Source organism: Trichosporon asahii (genome assembly GCF_000293215.1).
Source record: "Trichosporon asahii var. asahii CBS 2479 unplaced genomic scaffold scaffold00015, whole genome shotgun sequence".
Classification (NCBI taxonomy): domain Eukaryota; kingdom Fungi; phylum Basidiomycota; class Tremellomycetes; order Trichosporonales; family Trichosporonaceae; genus Trichosporon; species Trichosporon asahii.
Genome location: NW_014040909.1, coordinates 176,417 through 195,400, shown reverse-complemented (window position 1 = coordinate 195,400; position 18,984 = coordinate 176,417). Strand labels below are relative to the sequence as shown.

The following is an 18,984-nucleotide window of genomic DNA, read 5'->3' as shown; positions in this document are numbered from 1 at the left end:
GGTCTGTGTCCTGTCAGTTTGGGTCAGTTCGGATCCCCGTGGTGGGACCGGAATAACCCAGAGCTGCTTTGCGGGCAGACGCAAAGCGACGAAGCGACGTAACCAAAAGAGTGCACAGGTTGGACCGTCAGGTGGGCAAGACAGACGCCATCGTTGCCGGTGTCAAGTTTAGCTCGCCGTAGGCCCCAAGAAACCTGTCAGAGCTGCATCCGAGTGCCTTATAGCTCTATCCTACGAGAGATGCCCTCGCAGCCTCCCGGGTTCCCGGAGGGGGCACGGTACGCGGCAAGCGATAGGTAGAAGCGACAAGACCACAAGACCACGTTTGTCGGAACGCGGCATGCCCCTCTTGCACGCACATGTAGTGCAGATCCCCGTCACGGCGCACCCGCAGAAACGCGCCGTCAGCCCCGGTCACTGGTACGTCTTTCGGGATCGCAGGCCTGCACACAGATATCGCAGGCTGCAGCACACGTTGTGCACTACATGCGCTGCAACCAAGGCTGGCAGCGTGACTCATGTGTCATCCTGCAACCCCTCTCCCTTGGACACCCTGACCGTCGTCCCTGACGCTCCACCGCTAGGAGAACATGACCGAATCAGGCAAAACAAGCAGCCCCTTGGGAAGTCTAATTCGAGAGCTTGAGGCAGATTCCGAGCGAACCGGTCTTGGACAAGGTACCAGGCCCCAACTACTGCTGGCCCGAGACGCGAGACTGGCGACTGACTTTGTCAGGCTGGGAGCTTGCTTGAGTTGCACCCGGAACGCCTGGTGGACCGAGCATGCCGTAGCTTCTCTGCTGTCGTACGTCTGTCTACCCCACCAACTGGACACAGGCAGTGCGGGGGATCAGCGCTCACACGCTAGAGGTCATCAGCTGACACGCGGTCCTCGCCGCAACCATGACCGCTCAATAGTGCGGCACTCTGGCTCTCATGAGGCCCCACACACTTTGCCACTGCACGCACACCCCAGCGGTGCCGCTCTCATTGTTAAGAAAGTTCTGGGGCTGTCACTCTGCACCTCCGTAAAAGAAAGGCGCGTTACGCTCTCGCTAATGTCTAGCTTCGTTAGACTCTTATCGCTGCTGGAACGTCGTACGAGTGTTTCCTGCGGCCTGAAGGTGGATGCGTCGACGGAGTGGTTATCTGATAGAACAGGGCGCTCGCCCTGGCGACCTGGCTCACACGGAGTGATCTCGTGATCTCGCGATCAAGTTGTTCGGAACGCTCGAGCTTGACACCTACACAACATGCTGGGGCCCGAAAGCTTGAGGCTTCTTGCGTATTGGGGAATGCAGGACGACGCCACCCTTGGCTCGTTTGATCTAATTCTGGCATCTACGGTCGATGGCAGGCATTGCTCGTAGTACAGGGGCTGGGCAGCTGATAGTTAGGTTACGGGCGGGCATGCCAGAGCAGCAAGGCAACAGCGATGCACCGCCTACTCGCATCCGTACGACAGTGCATGCAACCATGTAGCCATGGCGCGATATGGTCAGCTGATCAGATGCCCAGCGACACCGGCAACAACGAGATCTCGGGTTGTGGGGCCACATCGCAGTGGAGCCTGTCTCTGGTCGCATGCAGCGATTCCTCAGCGATTCCAGCGCATTGCACCATGTGGGGTGGGATCCGAGCAACCTTCTCCATTGCGTGCGTAGTGCGTGCGGAGGAGCGCATGCGGAGCAACCAGCGAGGAGGCGTAAACAACGCGCAATCCGATCTCTGTGGGAGCAGCTGGAGCAGAGAGAGCGTGACATGACGTCTTCCCACACCACAGCTCTGTGCCGATCAGCGAATTCCAGCAACGCCACGAAAGCCACATGATTGAAGACTCTTCGCCTCGTTTCCCAGGACGGGCAAGCGCAAAATCTTAGCTGGGCACTGGTTGCATCGCCATGCGCAATGCGAAATGATGGCATGGCTTGCGAGTTGCATCTGATTCAGCCTCCATTCATTGGCTGCATGAAGCTTCCCAATATGTCTGAGCGATGGGCGAAAACTGTGGTTGGGAGAACGGCATGACCGAGAGTTAGCAGTCGTTCATCTAGCCTGAGCACGCTGAGCACGCTGGTGGAGCCTCTGAGCACGCTTTGCGCACGCTCTGCGCACAGCGTACAGAACGCACGGAGCAGTCATGAGACCGCGCTCAAACATCTGTAGCAGAGGTCTCAGGAACACAGGGCCTCGTGTACCGAGTACCGATGTCTGGCGTTCCGGACTCGGATTGCTCGCACGTTCCTGCGTTCTCACACTCGCACAGACACACGCGCTCGTTGAGCCCCAGGTTCGAACCAAACTCGTCCCCGGACCGGGTGCCAGGACGGCCAGCCGGGTGCCAGGCAGGCTGAGCCCGGGTGCTCGGATGCTTGAGCCTGAGCCTGAATTCGTCCCGGTCTACCAGATGCCAGAGCAGAATGTAGCGACAAGCGCTGCATTCCGCGGCGTACTTCTCTCGTTATCGCTCCGAACGTACAGTACCGACGTACAAGCAACCATCTTAGTCCAGCTCGACTGTAAGATGGTGGGCAGGATCGTAAGATTGTCAGGATCGTTCGCACGATAAGACCCAGACGCTATCTCGTGATACTTCTCCGCGAGGCTCGGCATCTCGTAAGCGAGCTTGCGCTATCGCTCGACTTGCTGTCACCCGTGACATCCTCAGTTGCACTTCCGCCCGCCCCAGTACCCCCAGAGCCTGAAGATGGGCCGTGACACTCCACAGTAGTGCTGCAACTCACATGCTCTCACGTGCGAAATGGTGCTAAGGCGATCACTGCCCCATCGGATGGGCGCCGGGCGGGGATGTCGGAATGTGTTCGATATGACGAACGCCGAGCGCCGATGTGATCGCCGGTCTGACCGCTGACCGGCGTTACGGCGACTAACGATTTGCTTCTCGCTTATTCCAGACTGGACTTGTTTGTGGGACAGTGAGTACATCGAACACCCTACAAGGAACAGGCAAATGCAGAATGGACAGGCTGCAAGGACATCTCCAGTTGTGCCGGTAGTCTGAGCTAATGTTGACATAGGCGACTGATTACCATTCATCTCGAGCTCCCTCACTCACAGACCTAATGTAGATGTCGCACAACTGAGCGTCAGCTCGGGAGGGGTCCTACTGTACAAGCTCACAGCAGGATTGGTGACCTCGATAAGCCAATTGCGCTGAAAGTGAGCTCTGTATTTACGAAGGGCAGAGCTCCACAGTCCTTACCGTCTACCTCCGTCGCTTGGAGGAATGTGAGCTAATGAAGGCGTCGACCCCGCAGCCACCGAACTGTCGTCAGCTGGCACGAAGGTAGAGGAGCTGATCCGTCCACTTACCCCAGGTCGCGACGGCACTGAACGGTTGACGCCTGGCGTTGCGTTGATGTCGACACAGCTGGACCCCTGACCCCTCATCGCTGCCGTCTCACGGGTGAACAGCCAAGGCTTCGACTTCCAGAGGGAAGTGAGATCAAGCTCATGGGTGGACTGGGAACTCTGATGTCAGCTGCTAACCTAAAGCGCAAGTTAGCACACCGTCACGCTCCGCACTCCGACGACTGCCGCCATGTCTGAGCTGGCGACCGGGCTCAACTGCAGCCAAACGGAGCAACGTTGTCTCAAGCGAACTGGAGTCAGCTTTGCGGAGGGGAGTGGAGTCAGCTGCGACACTCTTATCTCCAGCTCTGTCTTCTCCAAGGCTCACAGTAGTGCTGGTGTTACCTGCTCATCGGAGGTTCGAGTGCCTCGATTGCTGCAGCCGTTTACTCAGGGGCAGCACAGCCCGCCTTCTCTTCCACCCCGAAGGCTTGAGTATCAGCTGCAATCAACTTCTCCAAGCTGACAGATCTCCTGCTCGGGATCAGCTCGAAATTAGGAGGCAAGAAGCTTGCATGCGCAAGCTGGCATCAGCTAGGCCTAGAGACGTCTATCAGCGTGGACCCACAGGAGAATGCGATCTGGAGTTCTGCTGAGGGCGAACTCAACAGCTGAGAACCGGACAACCGGTGTGTCACTTAGATTGACGTACCCCCAGCTCCAGCCGAGGACTGGCGTCAGCTAGCTTGTGCTGCCACTCAGCTTACAGCTCGGTCCGGTTCCCAGTCGGCACACAGACAGCTCGGCATTGCGCGGGAGAGAATTCTCGACGTGAGGGCTGGAGTCAGATAGTTCACGACGCTTAGACTAACCTCCATCTGGTGGATTGCCAATCAGATATTCTGACGAGCAGGCTTGGTCCGTACAGTATGCCGAAGTGGAGTCAGCTAATGACTGATGACTGAGGAAGCTCGCTTGAAAAGACTGATCGTCAGCTCATTCGCGCACGGTAATAGCTCACAATCCATTCCAGCTTGCAGTCCGAACACCAGTCCAATCAGCTACGGGGAAGGACTGGTTGTCAGCTTCTGCACTGGTGCACATGGTTGACAGCTCACCCTCGGCCCCAGCCTGAGGTCAGCGCCGTGGCGAGGCGAGCTCGCTTCCCGAGTTGGCAGAGGGCATAACTCGGGGACGACAGCCTGCACCTTGCGGACTGCTGGCATCTTAGTCCGGTCTGGCATCAGCTTTGCCAGGGCACCAGAAGCTGCACTGAACCTGGACGAAGAGAAAGTTCACACTCTTCTCCGCCTTCCCTCACGGGTGGCAAATTGCGGGCTGGCAGCATAGCGGGCTGGCAAGCTCGCGGTCTGCGTGTAAGCTATGCCCAGTACCGGTCAGCTTACCTTCGCCCCTTAGGTCCAGCGATCGTAACGGGCTAACGAAAAGACGACCTGTGTCAGTGCACGCAAGTCGAAGGAGTTGGTGGGGAACTGTACAACGTCTAGTTTAGTTGTGGAGGAAGGAAGGTCGAGTAGGTTGCGCCCGGTTGACTCAACCTCGTCTCGTGCGCCCTCCGATCACCTGTTGCGCCCCTCCCCCCTCCACCCGCTGCCTACCTTCCCTGCCCTGCTCCACTCGTCACATGTGAGTAAGCTTTGGTCAGTTTGCTCCGTAGCAGTCGGTGGAGGTGTGCGACGACATCGATGCATCGCGTGTGCGCAATCAGCGCGTCCCATAATGATACAACAGGAAAGGAGGAAAAGTGTCCGTGATTGATTGTGCTGGTAGTGTGTGTCGTGATGCCAAGATATCGGGGAAAGCGAGAGTGGGGGTCATGGGTTGGTCAAGAATGAGCAAGAAGAAGTGAGTGTCCATTTTGAGTGTCTTCTGCCCTCGGTGGGCAGTGGCTCCTTTGTTATTGTTTGGAGCTTGGTGGTGTGTTGGGGGATTGGCCAAGATCGTGGAGTGGGTGGGGATGTTGGGAGCGGAGACGGCTAGATGATGCCGTGCTGCTCGCGCTGTCGCGGCTCCTGCGCCGTCCTTGGCGACCCGAGCGGACTGCCGCTCACGCCTGAGAGAGGGCTGCCGGGTCCGCTCGACCTGGGTCTCGGCGACATAGGGCCGGGTGACGACCGGGTGGGTCCAGGGCTTCTGCTCTGGGGCGGGCTCCTCGCTCCTGGCGGCAGGGGGAGGGGGTGCCTCACCCCTGCCGGCGAGCTGGGAGAGGCCAGCATCGTACCAAGGTTGGCCTCAGCTTCCTCGATGACGTCTCCGCTGGCTTCGCGGTCCCAGTTCAGCTCCTCGTACCGTGGCGGCAGCTCTACGACTCGCGAGCTCGCCGCTGTAGGGCTGTTCGGGATCCGCCCCGCATCCCGGTGCACGACGTACGCGCCTTGCGGGTCGTTGTCCTCCTCGAGTCCCGAGATGGGCGAGGGGGAGACGCCGCCCATGGCTGGGTCAATGTTCGTATCGACGGTCAGCATGCCGGGGACGCTAGTCGTGGAGGATCCACGAGACGATTCGCCGGGCCGGTCGAGTGCCGCAATCGTGTCCCGCTTCAGCTGGACAAGCTGTTCCGTCGAGTCGTTGTGTTCCTCTGGTCCTTCGCCGAGCAGGATCTGCCGCTTCAGCGGCGGCAATGAGTGCGCCATGGGCGGATAGCTGATGCCGTCCATAGAGGGCTGGCGACCCATGAAGTCGCCCATGTGGTCGTAGCTCTGGTTCCTGCGCGGCAAGGAGCTTCCAGCAGCGGCGGGCGGGCTCGTCGTCGTCGGACTGCCGGTCGTCGGGTAGTAGTACGGCTGCACGCCGTCATCGTACATGCTACCTCTGTCGTATCCGCTTGTCCGGTCATACCCGCTTGTCCGGTCATACCCGCTTGTCCGGTCATAGGCGCTGGTGCGGTCGTACATTGAGCTTCGGTAGGGAACAGCCGCGTCGTAGAGCGAGTTGCGCGTGCCCACCGGCGGCGGACTGTACGGGTATCCGTTGTAGTCGGCGAATGACTCGGAGCCCATGCTGCCGCGGTCGTAACCGTGCGATGTGACAGTCGAGTACGGCCGCTGGCCGAACATAGTGTGCGTCGGCGTGCCGTCGCTGGCGTCGTCGCGATGTTCTGGCCCCATGAGGTCAAGCTGCGTGTCGGGCGGCTTATACTTGCGATCGAACTTGCCGAAGCTCGCCAGGTTGACGAAACTCGGTTTCGGCCGCCCAGCCTTGACGGCTTGCCGTCGCTCGCGGCGCACCCGACAGCAGCACCAGAACAGGACGCACAAAAGCGCAGTGCCGAGCACACTGAAGATGCACGCGAGGATGACGCCCGTCCACCGCGAGCTTGTCTGGTTGTCGCTCCCGTGGTCGGGTTCCGGGTCGGGAATGGTTTCCGTCGGCTCGAGAGCGCCCGTCGACGTTCCGCTCAGCGTGACGCTCGGCTTCGACCCGCCGACGTTGAAGCAGGTGCTCGGCCCCTGGCCGACAGTCATCATCTCGCTGCTGCCGCCGGACGCCCACTGCTCCTGGCTCCCGATACCGGCGACGAGGATGAAGCGTGTGCCCTTGGCGAGATTGACCGTCCAATTCAAGGACGTCACGCCCTTCTCGGTCCATGTTGTCGGATTGTGGCTGAGATACTGGTCCGGGAGGCCAAACTGCTTCTCCCGGTCCTTGTCGTAGGTGACCGGGATCGAAAACGAGTTGCCTAGCGGGATGATGCCAAAGATTGTCGGCGGGGTGGTCGTGTTCCAGGTGCCAGTCGTGCGGTTTGCACCACTGCTGAAGTCGTCATTGTCCCCGCGCGCCTCGACATCCTCAAGCTCCATATCGAGCTCGACGAGGGGCTCGGTGGCAGCCTCATCACGGCGGTCGAGCATCCACGACTCCGTTCTCGTGTTGGTGTCAGAGCCATTGTCGATCTCGCTCTCGAGCGACGTCGGCCATGATATTGTCAGATTGGAGCACTGAGGCGGCCGGCTGTCGTGCGAGTCGGAAATGTTGAACGCGAAAGTGTACAGGTCGTTGATTTGGTTGTTGTTCAGGAAGCAGGACGTCGTCTTGTTGTGCGAGGGCAGGACGGCTGTACGTCAGCTTTCCACTCAGACACCAAAAAGCGGCTTACTCAATACGTCTGTCGTGCCCGCGTACTCAACGCCACTCTGGCCCCACACGGTCACGACGAACTGCAGTCCGGCCGGCAGATTTATCGGCAGGTCGTACTTGTTCGTCCCGTTGGGGATGCTCGGCACCCACACGTTGTACCCGTACTGCTCAAACGTTGTCTGTGGGATAGGTCAGCGTTTCAGCCCTGCTGCGCAGAATTTTGTGGACGACTTGTCGGTCAGGTCTGTCAGCCGGCCGGTTGCCGGTGCGCCAGTAGTCCAATTGGACCTAGGCAGATCCGGATCCGCAGCATTCTGCCTCGGACGGGCGGGCGCCGTGCACTGACAGTCCTGCCCACTTGACTCGAATACTCACTGGCGTCAGGAGGAGGTGGAACGGCCCATCGTCGCCCTTCCACTGGACGGAGGACATGTTGCACTGTCGAGCTCTGGGGTTGGTCAGCGTGAGCACATGTGGATGGTAACGCACTCGCTCATCCCGACCGTCATGTAGCCCGCCCGCACCAAGCTGATGGTGGCCAGTACGACCAACCAAACAAGCATGGTGGGCGGTGTCTGCGGTTCGGTGCTATCTTGTTCCTTGGAGTTGGGAGGTGCGTCGGCTCTCCGTCAGATAGCGCCGAGAATGCAGATGCGAAAGTCGAGGGCGAAGCCAAGATCAGGAAGCTAAAGTAGGGGTAACACGTGACGCCCGTCGGCTGGGCGTTTGGTCGTGCGCAAGAGGTGGAAGAATGAGTGTGGAGATGCAAGAAAGAGGTCGATAAACAGGCGTCGTTTGTCTGTTGACGTCGGTCGAAGAGGAAGGTCGAGCAGGCGGGCGGATCTGTGGGATCGGCCGGCAATCGAACCGAGCCTCGGTGCGTGAGTCACTCTGTCTGCTAGTCCGGACTGTCTAGACCGAAGTAGACGTCAAAAAGCGGGCAAGCGAGGGTCTCTATCGGTGCTTCGCTCGGTGATCTCGCAGTCCGGAGTCCTTTTGAGCCGATAGCCAGAGTCTCTGTTCCTGTTGATCGAGCGTTGGGAACAAAGTTTTCGGGATGCGGGGGGTCGTTCACTGGATTTATCGTGTGATTCGTGGTTCGGATGCGGGAACGTAGGGGAACGTAGGGCGGATGACGAAACTGTATCACGTTGTGTTGTGCAGTGTGTAGAGTGTGTGGGAATGCAGTCGAGTATCCGCGGGCAAGGGGAGAGAGGAAAACAAGCGAAACGAAGGTGAGTGTGTATAGTGGAGGAAAGGAGTAGAGGGAGGATGAGAAAAACAAACTCTCTCAAAGTCAACACGGCCAAGAGGTGTCTCTACCGGCGGTTGAGGGGTCGGCGGAGCGGAGTGCGAAAGGGAGTCCTGGGTGCAGCTGGGCGGGGAGGGTGCAAGTAGTGGAATGTGACGTCGAATTCGGCGGCACGGCAACAACGGCAGCAGCAGTCAGCAGACCCTCCCCCTTCTGATCAGGCGCCGAGCTTCCAAAGTTGCTGCAGAGGGCAGAGCCGGCAGAGGGCTCATGCCCGCCGTGCCCGCTGCCTGCCGAGTGGGTCACCAACTGCGCCGCGCGCCAGCGCGCCGGATCATCGGCGCTCCCCTCCTACCTGCTTGCACTCTCATTCGCCCTTTTGTTTCTTCGCAGATCTTCATCAGGTTCTGCATCTCTGTTTGCTCAGGAAGTTTGCTCAGGTAGCATTGCTCAAGACAACGTCAGCAGGAACGCGCACTCTGCACAACGCGCAAAGCCCAGTGCAGAAGCGCGCGAAAAGATCATGCACAGGGCTGAGTGCTCGGAGCTCAGGGACCGCAGGGACCTCGCATATACGCTGGAGCTACGATCTCACAAAACCGGCCCAGCGGACTTGTCCTGCATCCTCGATGTGCTCTGCGTGCTGACGGGCCGTCGGTAGCCCACACGGGCTACCCACGGCGTGAGCTCCGGCGACGGAGGGCCAGTCCATGGAGGAAAGTAGCATGGGCGAAAGTCTCCGGTATCACGAACTCGTGCCACAGAAAGTGCTAAGCGAGAAGGAAAGATCCACTGCGCTACTGCGTACTCCTTCTGGAACCACTAATCCGTCCCGAACGCAAGGCGAAGCAGAAGCGCGCCCGGCGCTAAGAGTCTTCTGGCCTCGCACCGCGGTAACACACGGCACGAACGTTCGGCAGATCTACACTCGCACTTGCGTTTCTATGACATAGCTGTGGATCGTTCCAATGTTTGGTCCAATAGTGCAAAGACATCGGGGAAGAACGTCGGGACTACTGCCTTCGCACCAGGTGTCAAGCCCGACAACCCGACAACCCGACAGCCCGACGACCGATGGGCGACAGGCGACGGTCCAGATGCGACATCGGAGCGCGTAAGAGTGGGATGAAAGGTTTTGAGACAAGCCACGAACCTCTGCTCGCTAATAGACTTCCGACAATTGGACGACCTGGACGCCATGTAAAGCCATAGAGACAGCCAGCAGCCATGAGTATTGAGCCTCGAAGCCGTGGCCAGAGCGAGGCTTGCCAAGCCGTCGCTTATGCGCAGAAGGCAATATACGCTCAACATGCCTCGATACGCAGCCAAAGTCCATCGTCCGGCGGCATAGTCCACTGACAGATCTCTGCCACTGTGCTCTGCCGAGGACGAAGAGGAATGGGCAAGAATTGAGTAAAATCATGCATATTGCGCCTCAACCACAGGAATGCGAGGGTCCAGGAATGCTCGGTCAGAGGCGTCCAGAGGTGTTCAGAGGTGTCCAGAGGTTGCGTGGGTGCGTGGGTGCGTGGGGTGGGGGAAATCTTCGGAAGAGAACAGAAATGGTAGCGATATCTCGCCGATAACTCTCTGAGTGAGTCTCTGAGAAGTCGCCGGCGTACGGCCCGGCATGTCCCTTGCCCTTCTGAACGGCAGACTGGAGGAGGAGGTACTCATCCGATGAATGTCAGCACAGCAGCGGGAGCGTAGATTACCTCGAGTGTCCGTCTCCGTCCCCTCCCTGCCACACTGACTACATATCTACCTCCAATCTCTCTACAGGGCCGGCAGCGCGGGCCGTAGCTCAACTCACAACGCCTTTACGTGAAGCCGTCGGCTCCGAGTCCCCACTATGTATGATAGTAACAACTGCGACGGCCGCCGTCCGGAGATGTCATCCGTGTCTCTGCCCGACCCATCTACGGGTTCGATGGCGGTGCCATCCAATTCAAAACTCAGGCTGACTCTTTCTCCCCCGCGCGCGAACTGCTGACGGCCAATACGAACTCTAGATCTGCCTGAGCGCAGGCTCTCACTCTTGCCTCTGCATGCTCGCTCGGAACACCTAGATACATTCCGATGTCGGACTGAGCATGCGCGGCGTAGTGCCAGCCTCCCGTCGCGAGATCGCTAGGGTTTAGCGGATTGCACGAAAATACTTTGCTCCGCTTGTGGCGTACTCTCAGTCTGCCCGTGATCGTCAGTCTTCACTCAGATGTTCAGTCAGTTCGCTCGCTGCTCAATTGCTCAGTCGCGAGCAGGCTCACGCTCGCATCGCTCGCCCCGCTCGCCCGCTCGCTCGATGTGATAGCGCACTCTATTCATACGTCTCAGAGAGAGACATACAGGCACAAAAACGCCAGGTTGAGGCCGCCGGAAAAAGCTTCTACTTCTAACTCTAGCCTCTAGCGTCTAATTGCCCAAAAGTCTCTTGCTACATGAAATAATTCCCAGGGGTTGAGATCCTAACAGCGGGGGGTCGGCACAATGAAGAGAAAGGTGGGGGGTGTCCACATGCAGGGTGTGTGTCGTTGCAAATTTCGTGTGCCTCGTCGCCATTAGTCGGGCGGTGTAGGGAATCGTTCGTCGGAATAGGGTGCCAGAATTTCTATATCATACACGGAAAACTTGTTGATTTCGAGGGTATCGTTGAGGTTGCGTCTCCGCCGTCACACGGGAAGGGGAGCAAGCCGGTGCTCTATATGTGCGTGTCTTGACACAAAACGTCCATTTCGTCGGGTGCCAACAGCGCCGCGGTGTTTTATCAAGACCGATGAGGGGATAACGAAAGATGCGGCAGTTGTCAAATGATGAAAGTTGTTGTATTGTTGCAGGTTGGGTTGGTTGCAGGGGGAGGGGAGTTGGACGCGTGTGAACACAATGCTTGCTTGATGATGAGACGGGCGAAAAACCCTTGTTGATGCAATCGAAACGGGAGAACGGGTGGGGAAGGGGAAAGCGAAAAAGAATAGGAACAAGGGACTGCGCAGCGACCGATCGTGTTTACACTCGTGTCACTGCGGCGTCAGTGCCAACCTCGGAGAGCAGAGAGAGAACCCAGATGTTCTAGAGTTGACACCAATCGAGGCGTTGCGGGGAGCGGTGGAAAGCTCGCAGCTTACCACCACGAGGCACCAGAGGAGCCAGAGGCAGGGGGGAAGCCACCACCTCCGTAGCCGCCGGCACCACCGCCGCCGTAACCACCGCCGTAGCCACCACCGTAGCCACCGCCGTAGCCGCCTCCGTAGCCACCAGAACGCTGGCCACCGTAACCACCACCACCGCCGAAGCCACCACCCTGGCGAGCGTCGCGGCCGCCCATGCGGCCACCACCGCCGCCACGGCGACCACCAGAGCGGCCGTAGCCGCCACCACCGTACGAGCGCTCCTGAGAAATGTCAACAAGCCACTGAGGAACCTCCTGGTTGGCCTCCTTGAGCAGGTCGATGAGGTCGCGGCCGATGGCGAGGTTGGAACGGTTGAAGAAGGCAGTCGAGGTACCCGTGTTACCGGCACGACCAGTACGACCAATGCGGTGAGTGTACTCAGCAACGTCGGTGGGGAGGTCGTAGAGGATGACGTGGGTAACGTTGGGAATGTCGAGACCACGGGCAGCGACGGCAGTAGCGACCAGAATGGGGGCACGGCCGGTACGGAAGGCGTACAGAGCGGCCTCACGCTCGCGCTGGGTGCGGTCACCGTGAATCGAGGTGGCGTTGTGCTGCTGCGAGCAGAGGAAGTCGCAGAGAGAGTCGGCCATACGCTTGGTCTCGACGAAGACGAGGATGAGACCACCCGACTGCTCGGCGAGGAGCAGGTCCAGAAGAAGCGAGCGCTTGTCGTGCTCGTCGACGTACTCGATGCGCTGGGTGATGTTCTCAGAGGTCGAACCGACACGACCAACCGAAAGGAAGATGTAGTCCTTCAGGAACGAGCGGGCGAGCATCTGGATCTCCTTGGGGAAGGTGGCGGAGAACATGAGGGTTTGACGGTTCTGGACGTCGGGCATGTCCTCACCCTCAACAATGCGGCGGATCTGGGGCTCGAAACCCATGTCAAGCATGCGGTCGGCCTCATCAAGAACGAGGTACTTGACGTTGGCGAGCGAGATGCGGCCACGCTCAATCAGGTCGACGAGACGACCAGGGGTGGCGGAAAGGAGGTCACAGCCACGGTCGAGCTGGCGGATCTGCTGACCAATGTCGGCACCACCGTAGACGACGGCGGGGCGGACCCACGAGCGGTAGGCGAACTTGCGGGCCTCCTCGTGAATCTGCGAGACGAGCTCACGGGTGGGGGCAAGAACGAGGGCAGTGGGGTAGGCCTTGCGACGCGAGTAACCGTACGAGTTGTTGTCGGGGGGAGGAGCCGAGGGGCCGTAGGTGTACATGGCAGAGAGGATGGGGAAGAGGAAGCCTCCAGTCTTACCCGAACCAGTCTGGGCACAAGCCATGAGGTCACGGCCGAGGGCGACAATGGGGATCGAGTACTTCTGGACGGGGGTAGGGGTGGTGTAGCGGGCGTACTGGATGTTCTCGAGGAGAACGGGCTCGGGAACACCCGAACCAGTGGCCTCGACAGGGATGTCGGCATACTTGTCGAAGTTGATACCAGTCGACTGAGAAGACGTTAGTGACGGTTGATCTCACGCTTTCGCCACCCATCGTCTGAGACAAAGGGGCGGCTTTCATGTTGCAAAACTCACCTGGTGGGTTCCATCGCCCTCCTCACCGTAGAGCTCCTTCTCGAGGCGCTGGTTGCGAGCGCCAGTGATGTGCTTGCCGTCGCGCCAGGCGCCAGCACCAGGGGCAGTGCCGCGCTCAAAGCGGTCGCCGCCGCGGCCACCACCACGGGGTCCCCAGCCGCCGTCGTTACCGCCGCGGGGAGGGTGGTACGCACCCGAGTTCTGGACGGGGGTGGGCGCGGGGGTAGGAAGGCCGGTGGGCGAGGGGCGGTAGCCGTTGCCGGAGGCGTGAGCGGGGGTAGGGGCCGCGCCGTTGAAGGGAGCCTTAGCCTGCTGAGCCTGACGGGCACGAAGGTAAGGGGGAACGTAGGCGGACTTGGTGGCGTTGTTGGTGTTGAGAGAGACACCAGCTGAAGAGGATGTTAGCATAATGCGATGGAAAGAGTGATGAAGAGGATGAGAAAATAGACCGGGTGGCAAAAGTGTTATCAAGCCAAGGCAGTCCACAGTGTGGTGGATTGATTTGATTTACATAACGCGCCACCCGTGGTCTCGTGTCTCAGTTGGGTGGGTCGCCATCGACGCCCGGTGGAGATGAAGCGGCGGCGACGGCTCACGCGACACACGAAAAAGGGATTACTCACCGAACTTGTTCTCGAGGCCAGTGGCACCAGCGGCGTTGCCGTTGGTGTTGTCGTTAACAGTAGCAGTCATAACTTGTCTAGAGGGGTTCAAAGAGGGTTTGTCGCGACCGTGGATGGGTGCAACAAGAGGACGCGTTTGATGGGTTGGGTTTGGGGGTTGGTGGGTGCGGGAAGAAGATGTTCTTCAGAGTCTTCTCGGTCTATAGTAGTTGTACAGAGCGAAAAGAGCGTGCAAGTCGTATCGTGAATCGAGAGCCAGTGAAGGAGAGTCGAGTACGATCCGAAGGAGGATGTTTTTCGATGTTTTTGGGAAGATGGATGTAAGAGAGGTGGAAGGGGGGGGGTTGATGAGGAAAGAAGAAAGAGAAAGTGGAACTGAAAAGCTGTAAAAGAGATTTGACTGGGCGGTGTGGGTGATGGGCGGTGAGGCATGCGGGCTGAGGGGTTCTGGGCCGAGTAAGAGTGCGCTGGCAGAACAGGAGGGCTTAGAGGGAGCAAGTGGCTCAGGGTCAGCAATCCTCTGTCCCCTACAGTGGAGATTCAGACACGGGGGCAGGAGGTGCATGGTGCACAGGTGCAGCCCCCAGGCGACACCAGACACAGGCACACACCACACACTGCACACACAGGTATGCGCCTTTGGACGGAGACACTACACCGGTCTCCCGTTGGCTGGGTGGCGACGGCGACCTCTTCCATCCATCGCACGCACGCACGCGGGCGCAATATTCCAGTGAAAATCTTTTTCACCCCCCGCGCGCGCGTCATACGCCCTGCTGCCCCCCTTGGCTCATACGCCCTCTTACTCCCGCTGCGGTGGGCCTTTGGGCCGTTGGGCTCAAAAGACGTCGGTGGCGACGGATCCTTTTTCCATTCAGTGGGGCCGGCGGCGCATCCTCACCGCTGCCATGACGTTTGGACGTCTGGAAGCTCCGCAATCCTGCTATGCTCATCTGACATGGTATGCCCGTTCCTACACGTGACTCCAGAGCCGATTTCTGCATTTTCTTCCGCTCTCACGACGCGTCTGTCCATCACGTCTCTGCCACGCGACTTTGTTTCCGTCTGAACCTCTCAGGCACCATCCAGCGACATCAACACGACGACAACAACATCCAAGTGCACGCACCGTCTGTCGATTCATCACTTCTCTGTCACACCTAGACATATCTCCCCCTCCCTAATCTCGTCGCTGTCCTAAAAATGGTGAGCTCGAACTCCTCGGCGACTTAGCTAACATTCAGTCCGCTCCCAACAACGCTGGTGTGTACCCTCTCGCAAGCAAACTACGACTGTAGTCCAGCTGACCTTGACAGAGTACCGCGAGGCCTTTGCGCTCTTTGACAAGAAGGGCACCGGAGAGGTTCCCCGCGAGTCCCTCGGCGAGCTCCTCCGCTCGCTCGGCCAGAACCCCACCCAGGCCGAGGTCTCCGCCCTCGAGCGTGAGATCGGTGCTACCTGTGAGTGCAAGCGATGGGGAAGGCTGGCTCGCTCGACTAGTGGGCAGCGACTGCCAACAGAGTATCAAGACTTTAGCTTGAGGTAACGTCCATTAACTAACACGTAGTCAACTACGACCAGTTCCTCCAGATCCTTAACCGTCCTGACGGCTGGAAGCCAGCCGGAACTGCAGGTGAGTAGACTTTGGTCCGCAGAGAGCTACGCATACTCGGAGATTTAGCTGACCAACAGACGAGTTCATCAAGGGCTTCCAGGTGTTTGACAAGGCCGGAAACGGATTCATCGGTGCCGGAGAGCTGCGCTACGTTCTGACGCAGCTCGGCGAGAAGATGACCGACGAGGAGGTCGACGAGCTCCTCAAGGGATTCCCTGTTACGTGAGTAGGCACGGGCGGAGTGCAGTGAAGCTTGCCGCTTTGCCATCTGGAGCTGGAAATCGGTGGTCTGCGAGCTCAGACTCGCCTCAGACGTCCAGTCTCCAACCTCTGCTATCGTCCATCTAGCGCTTAGCTGACCCTGCAGCGACGGCCAGATCAACTACCACTCGTTTGTGCGTTCGATCCTTGCGCAATAAATGTACATGGTGTATCAGGGAGCCAGCGATTAGTGTGTTATTTTGACTCGTTTACGAATGTATATTGTGGATCATGATGCTTCTCGGGGAAGGCTGGGGAAGACTAGGAGGAACCGACGAGGGAGCGATCTCCTTCAGCGGGCTCCATGCACTGGCGACCAGATCATGTCGGTCATGTTCTAGCCTGCGCAACCATCATGCATCGTCGACGTATTTCTCAAATGAAGGCTGCACATTGCTAGTCCTGGCCTCCGCTTTGGGCGCTTTGTTTTCGGTGGCGGGTCCCTCCTGAGTGAGGACATACCCACCACGTGTTGACGCGACGCGAAATTGGACCCGCGACGCGTCAAGGGTCATGAATGACAGCCCTTCCATGAACGAGCCAGCCACCAGGCGTTGCGGGTCCAAGGGGCTCATTTTCATCTCCTTGTTGCTGTTCCCATCTATCAACAACAACAACAAACCAACATGGTGAGTCTCAGCAATATGCCATCTCAGTGCTAACAGGTTTAGAGCGGCTTCGAACAGAACCGCGTCTTCGCCATCCCGGTCATGGAGACGGCGTTCGCGCCCGACTCGCCGGCCGAGAGCGAGAGGCAGTTCTACGAGTTCCTCAAGAACTTCCGTATCGGCAACGACTTTGTGTATCGCGACCGGCTGCAGTCTGCGCTGCTGATGCACCACCACACGCTGGAAGTGGACATGAATGACCTCGTCGTTTGGAATGAGGACCTCGCGCAAAAGGTCCACGACCAGCCCGGCGAGCAGGTGCCCCTGGTAAGTTGCATGAGTATGCGTCAACTAACGTTTCAGTTGGAGAGCGCGCTTCTCCGCATGGCGAGGCAGCAGGCCCTCCCCGGTGTCGACCCAGGCTCGACAGCGGCCGCCGACGCCGTCCCCGAGATGCAAGTCACGCTCAAATCGAACATGAACATGATCCAGTTCCGCCAACTCACCGCCGACACGCTCACGAAGCTGGTGCGCCTGCCCGGTATCGTGATCAACGCATCGCAGCTCTCCTCGCGCGCGACAGAGCTGCACATCCAGTGCAAGTCGTGCCGTACCGTCAAAATCGTCAAGGTCGGCGGCTCGCTCGGTGCGGAGCGTACCGCGCTTCCGCGCCGCTGCGAGGCACCCGCCGTTGAGGGACAGAAGAAGGAATGCCCGCTCGATCCGTTCGTTATTCTGCACGACCGCTGCCGCTTCATCGACCAGCAGAGCATCAAGCTCCAGGAGGCGCCGGACATGGTCCCCGTCGGCGAGCTGCCGAGACACATGATGCTCCAGGCCGAGCGATACCTGACCGGCCGCGTCGTGCCGGGATCGCGCATCATTGCGACGGGCATCTACTCTACCTATGCGCCCCAGTCGAAGAACAGCAGCAAGAGCGGCGCTCCGGCCCTGAGGCAGCCGTACCTCCGTGTCCTGGGGATTGAGCTCGACACGACGCTTGCATCCTCGCCGGGCTCCCGCGTCTTCAGCCCCGAGGAGGAGGAGGAGTTCCAGCGCATGGCGCGCACTGACGGGCTGTACGACCGGTTTGCGGGGTCCGTTGCGCCGTCGATCTTCGGCAACCTCGACGTGAAGAAGGCGGTGACGTGTCTGCTGATGGGCGGGTCGAAGAAGATTCTCCCCGACGGCATGCGGCTACGCGGCGACATCAACGTGCTCCTGTTGGGAGACCCCGGTGTGGCCAAGTCGCAGCTGCTCAAGTTTGTCGAAAAGGTGTCCCCCATCTCAGTATACACTTCGGGCAAGGGCAGTTCGGCGGCCGGTCTGACGGCGAGCGTGCAGCGCGACCCGGTCACGCGCGAGTTCTACCTCGAGGGCGGCGCCATGGTGCTCGCCGACGGCGGCGTGGTGTGTATCGACGAATTCGACAAGATGCGGGACGAAGACCGCGTCGCAATCCACGAGGCGATGGAGCAGCAGACCATCTCGATCGCGAAAGCGGGCATCACGACGATTCTCAATTCCCGCACCAGCGTGCTGGCAGCAGCCAACCCCGTGTTCGGCCGATATGACGACCTGAAGTCTCCCGGCGAGAATATCGACTTCCAGACGACGATTCTGTCGCGATTCGACATGATCTTCATCCTGAGGGACGAGCACAACGAGGCGCGCGACCGCACCATTGCCAAGCACGTCATGAACATCCACATGCTGCGCGAGGCGGACAACGACGCCATCGGCGAGATCGAGCTGGACACCATGAAGCGGTACATTGCCTACTGCAAGGCGAAGTGTGCCCCCCGTCTATCCCCCGAGGCGGCCGAGATGCTCTCGTCCCATTTCGTGGCGCTGCGAAAGCAGGTCCAGCAAGTGGAGCGGGACACGGACGAGCGCAGCAGTATTCCGATCACGGTGCGCCAGCTCGAGGCCATGATCCGTATCTCCGAGTCACTCGCCAAGATCACGCTCAGCCCAACAGTCGGCGTGCACCACGTCGAAGAGGCGATCCGCCTCTTCAAATACTCGACCATGGACGCCGTCGCGGCCGGCCAGGTCGATGGCATGTCGAGGCAGGAACTGCAGGAGGAGATGGAACGCATCGAGCGCGAGTTGCGCCGCCGGCTGCCGATCGGGTGGAGCACGAGTTATCAGAGTCTTGTCCGCGAGTTTGTCGGCCACCAGGGATACTCCCAGCATGCGCTTGAGCGCGCGCTCTGGGTGTTGGAGAAGAGGGAGGTGATCCGGTTCAGCGGGCAGAAGAAGGTCGTGAACCGCGTGGGCGTGTAGGCCGTGCCGAAGGCGCGGTCGTGGTGGAGAGGGCGGCAGCGAGAGGGTAGGATGGCAGCAGGACAGATAGCAGATCAGTTAGTACACGCAGTGTAACAGTTTTCCCCGATGTGATTGATACTTGTATTGTGCCCGCTACTTGTGCAACAACACATGAACGCAGAGTCCATATTCGCTATAAGGCTGTAGAAAGCTAAAGGGGGGTATACCAGGTGGTGTTT

The 18,984-nt window shown here is 59.3% G+C and overlaps 4 protein-coding genes across 4 annotated transcripts; 2 read left to right on the top strand and 2 right to left on the bottom strand.

Annotated features, from left to right (window-relative positions):
* Positions 1 to 5,309: 5,309 nt before the first annotated feature.
* A1Q1_07582 (uncharacterized protein) lies at positions 5,310 to 7,842 on the bottom strand (the record flags this gene model as incomplete). The annotated part of the gene is made up of 3 exons (XM_014326975.1): positions 5,310 to 7,387; positions 7,430 to 7,589; positions 7,786 to 7,842. 3 exons carry the CDS (start codon positions 7,840 to 7,842, stop codon positions 5,310 to 5,312), a joined length of 2,295 nt encoding a protein of 764 aa, XP_014182450.1.
* Positions 7,843 to 11,665: 3,823 nt separating this feature from the next.
* Positions 11,666 to 14,060, bottom strand: A1Q1_07581 (ATP-dependent RNA helicase ded1; the record flags this gene model as incomplete). The annotated part of the gene is made up of 4 exons (XM_014326974.1): positions 11,666 to 11,728; positions 12,081 to 13,280; positions 13,368 to 13,756; positions 13,991 to 14,060. The coding sequence occupies 4 exons, from the start codon at positions 14,058 to 14,060 to the stop codon at positions 11,666 to 11,668; spliced, it is 1,722 nt and encodes a 573-aa protein (XP_014182449.1).
* Positions 14,061 to 15,193: 1,133 nt separating this feature from the next.
* On the top strand, positions 15,194 to 16,024 carry A1Q1_07580 (uncharacterized protein; the record flags this gene model as incomplete). The annotated part of the gene is made up of 6 exons (XM_014326973.1): positions 15,194 to 15,196; positions 15,235 to 15,253; positions 15,307 to 15,450; positions 15,558 to 15,623; positions 15,683 to 15,827; positions 15,973 to 16,024. 6 exons carry the CDS (start codon positions 15,194 to 15,196, stop codon positions 16,022 to 16,024), a joined length of 429 nt encoding a protein of 142 aa, XP_014182448.1.
* Positions 16,025 to 16,492: 468 nt separating this feature from the next.
* A1Q1_07579 (ATP dependent DNA helicase) lies at positions 16,493 to 18,763 on the top strand (the record flags this gene model as incomplete). The annotated part of the gene is made up of 3 exons (XM_014326972.1): positions 16,493 to 16,495; positions 16,538 to 16,801; positions 16,844 to 18,763. The coding sequence occupies 3 exons, from the start codon at positions 16,493 to 16,495 to the stop codon at positions 18,761 to 18,763; spliced, it is 2,187 nt and encodes a 728-aa protein (XP_014182447.1).
* Positions 18,764 to 18,984: the final 221 nt, after the last annotated feature.